The sequence below is a fragment of the Bidens hawaiensis genome, unplaced genomic scaffold, assembly GCF_021521415.1.
Source record: "Bidens hawaiensis isolate Kalapana, Puna unplaced genomic scaffold, B.hawaiensis_p1.1 tig00046810_1, whole genome shotgun sequence".
Classification (NCBI taxonomy): domain Eukaryota; kingdom Viridiplantae; phylum Streptophyta; class Magnoliopsida; order Asterales; family Asteraceae; genus Bidens; species Bidens hawaiensis.
Genome location: NW_027506002.1, coordinates 93,364 through 103,731, shown reverse-complemented (window position 1 = coordinate 103,731; position 10,368 = coordinate 93,364). Strand labels below are relative to the sequence as shown.

The following is a 10,368-nucleotide window of genomic DNA, read 5'->3' as shown; positions in this document are numbered from 1 at the left end:
AATTATTTGAGAAGAAGAAGAAAGGTGAAAGTATGAATTACAGATAACTCTCTTCCCCTTTATATAGTAATCGCAATTAATGCGGTGAATTTAATGCGGAGGAGAGAGAAATCAAAGGTGCAATGAAACTATGACACGTGGCAAAAAACAGGCTGGCAACAGCTGTTGAAAGGACGTGTGCCAGTAATTTCGCGGCCACGCGCCAGAAAAATCACGCCCACGCGCCTGAAAAAGCGACTGGAATGACCATGTTCTGTCACGTCACCATAACTTCCTGCACGTCCTGACACAGTCAGAAGAAACTGTCGCACGACGTTTCAGAGGTTTGGACTGTTCTTATCTTTTCACCAACTCTTCGAATTTCAAAATTCAAAATTCGAAAATATTAAATAGTAAGCGGGAAAATCCCCCCTTACCTTGGCAAACAAGTAACCGTAAGACGGATGCGGGTACAGTGTTAGGGCGAAACCCTTCACACACCTAGCACCCGCAGGGAATTGAAGCCAAGAAAACCTTGGCAAACAAGTAACTATAAGACGGATGCGGGTACAGTGTTAAGGCGAAACCCTTCACATACCTAGCACCCGCAGGGAATTGAAGCCAAGTATTCCTCGGCAACCAAGCAACTATAAGACGGGTGCGGGTACAGTGTAAAGGCAAAATCCTGCACATACCTAGCACCCGCAGGGAATTGACGCCAGGAATACCTTGGAAGTAAAGTAACCGTAAGACGAGCGCAGGTACAGTGTTAAGGCAAAACCCTTCACATACCTAGCGCTCCGCTGGGAATTGAAACCAAGAAGGATCTTCTGGGCAATGCTTGCGGAAACGGAAATAACATCCCCGCATAGCGGGAGCGTCGAGAACTACGTTGTTTGAAGCTCCAAGATGGAATTGGTGGTCTTAACATAATTGATCACTATGTTCGAAACTACCAAAACCTCATGGAAAATAAATACAACTGGGACTCAATGCTCCTGACTTGCGAGGAGGTTACAGACCTACCCGCATCATACCCAAAGACCAAGCAGGAAACTCGGGCATTTCTGCAAGTGACAAGGACTTCCCATGGAAAACCTTACAAAACCCTTTTCAAAACCCTTTGCTTAAGTCCAAAAGTTCACCTCACTTTATTAAACACGCATGAGAAGAACATTGGACTGGGGGGACTTGAAGAGGTAGGTCCCAGCAGAGACCAGTTGGTCCCGCAAGACTCACCTTGAACAGGGTTGTCTGCGCAAAGGCCATCTGCTCCCGCAGGACCCACCATGCTCATAGAATCTTACGCGCAGTACGCAAGCTGTACACGCAGGGAAAGCCTCCCAGTGGTGAAGTACCCCGCCTGTTCCCGCAGTTGCGGATACAAGCCATCAGGGAAGGCTACCCGCAGACAGCAAGGCTACACGTACAAGATTAGCTACCTCAGCAGTCACGTGAAGGCATGAGCAAGGCGGGAACAATCCCGCCCAAATGAGCCAGTCTGATTCTGAAAGATCTTTTGTACCATACCTACCAAGGTATGGATAGGACAGACGATCTGACCAGAACAGCCCATGAGCCAATCACAGGGTGACAGCTCACCGACAACAGTGCGAGGAGGAGCACCCTCTAGTACTGTTTGTCACTATTAGCCGCTGCCTACTCACCGACTCTCACTGTGGAGCAGGCGCAGCCTACAGTTGGTGGAATAGTATTACTGTTGGCAGTAACCTATTCACCAACCAGCATGGCCTGCGTACAATCCACAGTCAGTAGGACGTGCATGGTCTACAGTTGGTGGAATAGTGCAGCCGACTTTATTACTGTTGGCTGTAACCTACCCACCAACCAGTATGGCCTGTGCGTAATCCACTGTTGGTTGAACAGGAATACTATTCAGCCGGCTGTACCTTCTAGAAAACCTACCTTCGGCTATAAATACTCCAATATCTTGGAATGGTAAGATCATCTACTATCTCGTATAACTTACTTGATAACTGCTCTAATAGTATTCACATACTTTTATATTCAAAGAGCAATATAGACTGATTCTCACGCCGGAGGGTGGTCACAAGGAGGAACCCCCCCCTTCTCAGTGACGAGCTTACGGTGTCTGTTTTGCAGGTTCCCGGAAGTACAACCTACTCTGCTGGACCTAACCTTCGTGGGAAACATTACCTGGCCCCCAGATTACCTGTAATCTGCCCGGGGTTGATTAGTGTTTCTTCAGCCTCTCTTTTTCTAAGCATAAGTAATCAATTTATTAAATTAAATTACAGCAAATAAAGGATCATATAATGTAGCTTATTTTATTAAGGTTACAATTAAAACCTATCATAACCGTGATATATCAAAAGATTCAAAATAAATCTACACTTATCAACTTTATATCAATCTAAACCTATTTGAATTCTACTGATATTCTACTCAACTCGATTTCCATCCTATATAAATACTCTGCATGGAAAATTTATAAATACCCTCAATAATACTTCCGTAGCAGCATACACAATGTATCTACGTACTTTCGGTTTCGTGGTGGTCTTCTACCTGTTCACTGTGGCATCTGTCTGTTACGCAGGCAAAGGTAGTTTTCCCGTTGCAGCGGAGAAAGTTGAAATTCTGAAATATTTGAAGCGTGTTAATAAACCCGCGGTTCAATCTATTAAGGTATATTATTCTTCTTCATAATTTACTTTCTTAGTTTCATCATATTTTCTTGTTGTATGTTAGCGAACATATAAAGTTGTTATAATTTATAAATTCTTCGACAGAGTCCGGATGGTGATATTATAGACTGCGTCAATATTTATGATCAACCGGCTTTAGATCATCCGTCTCTCAAAAACCATACCATTCAGGTTTGTTTCCTTTTTACCAGCTACGAGTTTATGGGTATTCTATATAACAAGCAAAACAAACCAACTATTATGATTTAAAGACTAATAATAACAATTTGTTTTTACAGATGAAGCCAGATTTTCTTCCAAATTGGATCAATAATGACAAGACTGAAACGCCATCCATGATGAATGGATCAGAAGCTAGACCACCGATTGCACAATTGTGGCATACAAAAGGTAAATGCCCACAAGGGACTATCCCCATTAGGAGAACAAAGATGGAGGATATACTGAGAACGGGTTCGCTCAAAAATTACCAGCGCAAAAGGACCGGCTTTCTTACTGCTCACCCGGATATAGTTGGCCCTGATGGCGCCAATCATGAGGTAATTTAACCATATTTTGTATATACTTCACAATTTTCTTTTTCATAATTTTCTGGTATTGAATTGGTTTTTTTAGTATGCAACATTACATGCACCAGCTACTAACGGGCCGACACGTGGAACAAAAGTAACAATGAATATTTGGAACCCAAGGGTTGAAGGTGGTTCAGAATTTAGTTTGAGTCAGCTATGGGTAGTAGCAGGCTCTGACTCGAGTTTGAATACCATTGAAGCTGGTTGGCACGTAAGTTCTTTCTTTATTTATATCCACCAAGTAGGGGTACGTGTGTAAGAAACCAAAAAGACCGATTCGAAAACAAAAACGTACTTACGGCTAGATTTTGGTTTTGCATGTAATAAAAAACCTAATAAAACAAACTGAACCGAATTTTAAGATTTTTATCTTTTATTCTAAGTAATTTATAAGAGTTTAATAAATATGTAACTCAAATATTGTTTGGCCAAATGCAAAATAATCAATTATTTGATAATTAACAAAATTATTGATACCTAAATTTATTATTTTTGGTCAACTTTTTTTCGGCCTAAAATTTTCAAGCTTAAATGGCAAAAACAAAAGCCGAATTGATACCAAAACGAAAACAGAAAAACCTAAAGTGAAAAAACTAGAACTGAAATGTTTCAGAAATCCAAAAACCAAAGTTTAGGTTTTTGATTTGGTTTTAGCCCAAAACCGACCCGGACCAAACCATGCACACCTCTACTACCAAGTATTACAATATAAAAAACTTATTCTTGCAACCTGTTTAAAACAGGTCAATCCACCCCTTTACCAAGACTCCAGGACCAGATTATTCATCTTCTCGACTGTAAGTTTATGTAAATTTGTATTAGTTCAAGTATGAGGTTAAATTTATATAAATTTGATGTTGTATATGTATAAACATTCTTCTTATGAAAATTATATTTTTGACAGACCGATGGATATCATGGCGTAAATTGTTACAATCTTGCATGCAGCAACGGGTTTATTCAAAATAACCGTGACGTTGCGATTGGCGGTAGCATCACTCCAATTTCACAAATGGATGATTCTCAATATGATATAACCATATCTGTTGCTATGGTATGTATGTATATATTATATATATTGTCTAAATTCTTATTTTCAAATAAAGTTTCATTTATTAAAACATAAAGTGCAATGTTTTTAATAGGCAACTGATGGGAACTGGTGGTTGGAAGTTAATGGCAAGGCAATAGGATACTGGCCAAAGTCATGGTTTACGTCATTAAGCGAAGGTGCATCCGAGGTAAGTTGGGGTGGGGAGGTGATCAACGAACGCTTAAACGGGCATCATACAACTACTGAAATGGGTAGCGGCCGTTTCCCAGCACATCAGCTAGGGGAAGCAAGTTATATCAAAAATATTCAAATACGTGATCCATACGACAACATTGTGGATCCTCCATATATCCAAACCTCAATTACAAATCCCACTTGCTATGATATCATTACCAACTTCGATCAGAAGTCGGGGAGATACTTTTACTTTGGTGGACCTGGTTATAATGCAAACTGCCCGTGAATTCGAACAACTGGTTTATTAGGTTTTGTTTATGTGCTGTTTTAGTTGTTTTCTTTTTTATGTTCTAAGATAATAAGTTTGTTTGAATTTTTGCTTATGTCATATTTTTACTTTGTCTATTTATCAATTTATGCCATATTTTACTTTGTCTACTGCATATTCTATATTAAGTTTGAGTATACAATAATAGAACATTGTGATCATACATTAAAGGCAGGGCAACTGAGCGAGAACATGCTCGAACTTTAATCGGCTTGTCAGAGTTCATCAATAAGACGAAAACGAGTGGGAACCAAACATTCTCAACTAACAACCATCATTAGCCAAAGTTTGGTTCTGAAAGTTTAGCTAGTAACATTCTTTATTTAACAACCCATTGAGTCCATTGACAAAAAGATTGTGTACATAAACAAACACGAATCAAGTAACAAGATACTGCATAATGATTACTTTGTTCAATAGTTCTTTCTTAATATTTATTTCCAACTTTTTTTTACCATGGCTTGAAAGGAGTTGAAGCACAAATATGGGCCAGCTAGCATGAATCTATCTTATTACATCAACTCATCTTATATTTATACAAACCATTAAAACCAATTGGACCCAAAAAGAATATCACCCTAACACCTCATCACTAACCCTGCTCTTCAAATACAAAATTAGTTATTACCCGCACACGATTGCAATTTCAAGCGGCATTTTTTGGCTTGGCGGCCTCGGTTCTGACATAAGTGAGACTACGGGTGGTGGTCGGAGACGGGATGGCAGTAGGGCTCGAAACGCTATCTGATGACGGATTTTGAGCATCACGTTTCCACTGGAAGCTTCTAACACCGCTTTTAAATGGGAGGCGGGACCTGTATACACTCGGGATCCCGCCTCTCGGGAATGAAACTCTACCAAATCTAGATGCTGCATATGGTAAGCCCCGGGTCCCACGGGCCCATGCATTGACCGGTGCCACAAGTTGTTGATCCGAATTTTTCTTTACTACCTATAATAAATACACAGAAAAAAATCCCATCTTTTTAACATATAGATATAGATATTAGTCACGTGCAATATGAAATCATCACGTGTCAAATCATGATAATGTTGGATTTCATAATGTACCTTAAGAATACGAGACATAAAAGATGTGCCATCTAAAGATAAAGCATTTTCGGCAGCCTCCTTTTTCATGAACTCCACATAAGCTGACCTGTCATAAATACCAGTTTTTAAAACATAATAAAACAAACAAATCAAATGTAAATTACAGATTACATCCTTATGTATATACCCACTTGCAGTTTGGGTTCTTAATTTTTAACAAATTAGTCGTTTACACAAATTGATGTTAGAATTTTCAGTTAAGCCTATGTTAAACGACCATTACGCCCTTACCTAATATAATATATCATAACTAATTAACTATATATATATATATACACACACACACATACATATATATATTATTTTAAGGGTGAAATGGTCATTTAACATGAATTTAACTGAATTCTCACGCCAATTAGTGTAGCTGACTAATTCGTTACAAACCGCTTACTTTAAGGATGTCAAGTGTAGCTGGTTAATAAAGATTAAGGACCCAAATTGCAATTGGATTTGTTACATATTAAGAAAAATGAACTTTAGATATCAATGAAATAAATAACACGGGTTATCAGCTCACTAGCTCAAGATATCAAATGGTAAGGTGCCCAAGTTCTTTTCTGTCTTTACTTAAATTAATTTATTTAATCAATAATAAAGAAAAAAAAACAGTGACAAACCCTATTGGCTGCCCGGTTGCGGGTTCGGTTAATATAAGCACTTTCGATACGTCCCCAAACTTGTTAAAGTGTCGAGTAAGACTGTCCTTAGTAGCAGCAAAATGAACCTGTAAAAACGTAGCATACATTATCAGATTAATAAAATAGAACTTTAAAAGCATAGCCAATGACTTCATATAAATATATCACAATTACATTGCTAACGAAAATGATGCGTGAATCCTCATCTTCAGTAGATCCACCGGTAGGATTGATACCTGCAAGAAAAAGTATATAAATATACAAACAAATAATTATTACACCAAAAATGTAATTCATTAAAAAAATTACACTCACCAAATGATGAAAGTGTCTTCTGGTGGACCTCTGTTTGAGCATGTGTAACGGGTACACCCTACACAAATATGACATCTAAGAATCTTATCCTAAGTTTATTATGAAATTTAACATGATATACTGAGTTAAACATAATCTTACATTTCCGTTGCTAACGGTCACAGGATTGCTATTGTTGCCAGCATCAAGTTTCTGATTGTCCAACTCTGAAACACCCCTGGGTTTGTTTAAATTTGAATAAATATTTGCCATGTCAGCAACTGGAATATTCTCAACCCTATGTGGTTTATTAGAATTTAACCCCGCATCATGTTCCATCAAAGATAAATCTTCCACATGTTGCCCAGAATAAGCTGGAACATCAGTCTCGTGTTTTCCATTATCTGTGACTCGGTCAATGGTGTCAGATGCGCCTGCAGTATGGCCGAGACGGTCAAACACATTTCCCGAGGGTTTAACTTTTACGACATCATGAGCAGCGTCTGCTACAGCTTTAATGGCAACCGCCATAGCTTTAGAACGGATTTTTGGAGGGCGGTATTCAACTGATGAGTCGTTGGTAGGTGTAGAAACTGCGGACCGTAAACGTTTAAATGATGGCTCGGAAGTCAAACCGGTTGACCGAGAAGTACCGACTGCGTCTCGGACCGCAAATTGTAGTAGCCTTCGTGTAGCGCCACCTAGAGTTGGTTTAGACATTGTTTCTCTCTGAAAGTAAACAAATTATCATGTGCTGAGGTATATATTGATACATTGATGTAAATTACATATATACACCTAGAAAGCATATGAAATATCGTATACTCCCAATATGAATTTAAAATATCTCATATACTCTTAAAAACTAGTGAAAATATCAAATTTCGCCGTTTCATGAAAATTATTCATAAAATTGAACATTGTACCCTTATTTTTCTAAAACACTTAAATTTTAATATTTACCTGTGTTAACCCATTAACAATAATTTTCTCAAAATATGGGATTTGCTCATCTCACAGAATAAAAAAGTCATTTTAACCTTCTCATTTTCTTTTACAATTTTTTTAAAACAGTCTAAGTACTCAAGTTCTTTTTCAAGTCAACTTAAACTTTTAGAAGGTTAAAACTGACTCTGCAAAAAATATACAATGATGAGAAGGTCAAACAGACTTGTTTTTAATGAAATTGGTGAATCTCATAATTTGAGAAAGAGTATGGTTGATGAATAATTATAAAATTTTAAAGTTAAAAAGAGGTAAATCTGAAATCTTGAAGTTTTTAAAAAGTAAAGGTAAACTGGTCTTTTTCTGAATTATTTTATTGGAAAATGGGTAAATATATGATATTTCACAAGTTTGTAGAGGTATATATGAAGCTCTCCCTATAGTATGAGAGAAAGAAAGTTCAGACCTTGACTTGTGAACTTTCATCGGTGTGATCACTTTGACCACCGCGGCCTCTTTTTCTTTGATTAGGTGGTTGGGATGAAGATGAACGGTTCAGGTGATTATTATCATCATCTGAATGAATGTTGGCAATGACAGCACTGCGAAGTGGAGGTGGTCCAGCCGGATCTGTTGTAACCCCTTTCCAATCTTTGACTCTTCGGCTTTTGGATATAGTATTAGATTTTATAATCGCAGATTCAGACACTGGTTTCTGCTTGGACACGTGTTCATCAGTAACACGAGATTCTTTTGATTGTGTGTACAGATTAAGGTTTGATTGTAAATGATCCCACAGCCTGCACAAAGAAGAACAATATCACAATGGGCGTGTTGAGTAACGGGTCAAAATGAGTTTTACTAAAAAGAGTACAAATGTATTACCAAGACACAAAAGAGTCACTGTCATCACCCAAAAAAACATTCAGCTCATTCCTTGCTACTTCTTTGCGCCGACCATTTTTAAGCAAGACGATCACATATTCCTACAAAAACAAATTACTTAAGTAAATCAATTGATCAGAAATGTGATTAATTTTCAAAATAAAAAAATGGTTCTACATAGTTTTCTTGATCATCTATAATCATCTTTGTCAGCAAGTTACAGGCTTATACCCGAGTCTATAATCAATAGACTGTTCGGAACAATCATGAGCCAGATGAAATTGTAAAATGCAGAAGGATACGAAAATGGCTTGTCAAATTTTCTGACCAATCTACCCTTTTATCTGATAGACCCTAATTCAGCCAACGACTACTAGAGTACTAGCCATAGAAAACAGGTCAACTGACACCCTGAACGGGCCCAATAACCACAAAGAAGGGTGAGTGGGTGACAGGTGGGTCAGAAAATTCCCACGTCCAGTACCACCAGTAGTTTTAATTTTACTTTTATGTCTTGCAATTTTAATTTCTGTTTTTAATTAACTTTATTTTCGATTTGTAGATTTTTTAATCAGTGTTTATCTCCATTGCTAATCCAAGTTTGGCCACTTGGGTGGTGCTCTTTGAAACCCTATTCGTGACTCATGAGCTAGATGCTGTTTCTGTATCCTGCTCATCTTAGGTTGCCCAATCGATTCAATTAAGTGGTGATTCTGTATCTCAATTGAACCGTTTGAATCAACTGAAAATTTCCATCCATTTTCCCTAACCTAATTGCTATCATGATCATTTCATAACAAATCATAAACTCTTTATAATCAAATTTAAGAATGAAAAGATACCCTTAAACAAACATAAATATATTATAATAGGAAGTACTTATCGACTATGAACACTTGAAGCAAGCGATGGACACTTCTGCTAATATTTAATCCAATTTTCATGACCAATTTCAAGACACAAGCATAACTTCACAAGTGTAGTGTCACACTTTTAAAAAATATTGTGTTTATGGTCTCAGCAACAACAGACAAAAAAACAAAATAAAAAATGTTTCATGTATTCATTTTCTATACATATTTACTTGATTTAGTATGCACAGAATACAAGAGCACCTTGTAAGACACAAAAGACTTATTATTTTCATGAAAACAACAGTTCCAACAACAATAGATCATAGCATCATGAATTCATGATGAACAGGCATAAAATTTAGCAAGGTTAAAGTAGTATAAACTAAAAAATCAGTGCAGACTATATTTACATATAATATCCAAATAAGGAAAAGGCAAATAATGATGATAGCATAAGAGGTAATACAGGTTACAGACTTAAGAGCAGTGTCATAGACTATAGCATCATGATGAACAGACATAATATTAAGCAAGGTTAGAGTAGTAAAAACTAAAAAGTCAGTGCACGCTATATTTACATGTAATTCCTAAATAAGTAAAAAGCAAATAATAATGTTACCTACTCACAGTAGTCTCATACAAACAGATCAAAAATACAAATAAAACAACATTTTGCTCATACCACAAGAGTGTCATCAGTGTAATCCCCCATAAACTCCTTCAACTTCTCCTTGACCCGATCGCGCAACCGAGCCGCTCCATCTCCGGAAAAATTAATCTTAAAAGTCAAATCATCAGCAGCACTTCCCATCAAAATGATGCTAATTAAATTTCCAGTC

The 10,368-nt window shown here is 37.3% G+C and overlaps 2 protein-coding genes across 2 annotated transcripts; one reads left to right on the top strand and one right to left on the bottom strand.

Annotated features, from left to right (window-relative positions):
• The first annotated feature begins 2,490 nt into the window (after positions 1–2,490).
• Positions 2,491–4,758, top strand: LOC143616325 (protein neprosin-like). Its single transcript, XM_077089188.1, has 7 exons — positions 2,491–2,649; positions 2,754–2,840; positions 2,948–3,208; positions 3,285–3,452; positions 3,985–4,038; positions 4,146–4,295; positions 4,387–4,758. The coding sequence occupies exons 1-7, from the start codon at positions 2,491–2,493 to the stop codon at positions 4,756–4,758; spliced, it is 1,251 nt and encodes a 416-aa protein (XP_076945303.1).
• Positions 4,759–5,297: 539 nt separating this feature from the next.
• Positions 5,298–10,368, bottom strand: LOC143616327 (uncharacterized). The gene is made up of 9 exons (XM_077089190.1): positions 10,212–10,368; positions 8,676–8,776; positions 8,257–8,590; positions 7,008–7,574; positions 6,867–6,924; positions 6,726–6,787; positions 6,531–6,637; positions 5,872–5,959; positions 5,298–5,752 (listed from the first exon to the last, which is right to left on the bottom strand). Exons 1-9 carry the CDS (start codon positions 10,338–10,340, stop codon positions 5,447–5,449), a joined length of 1,752 nt encoding a protein of 583 aa, XP_076945305.1. The 5' UTR covers positions 10,341–10,368; the 3' UTR covers positions 5,298–5,446.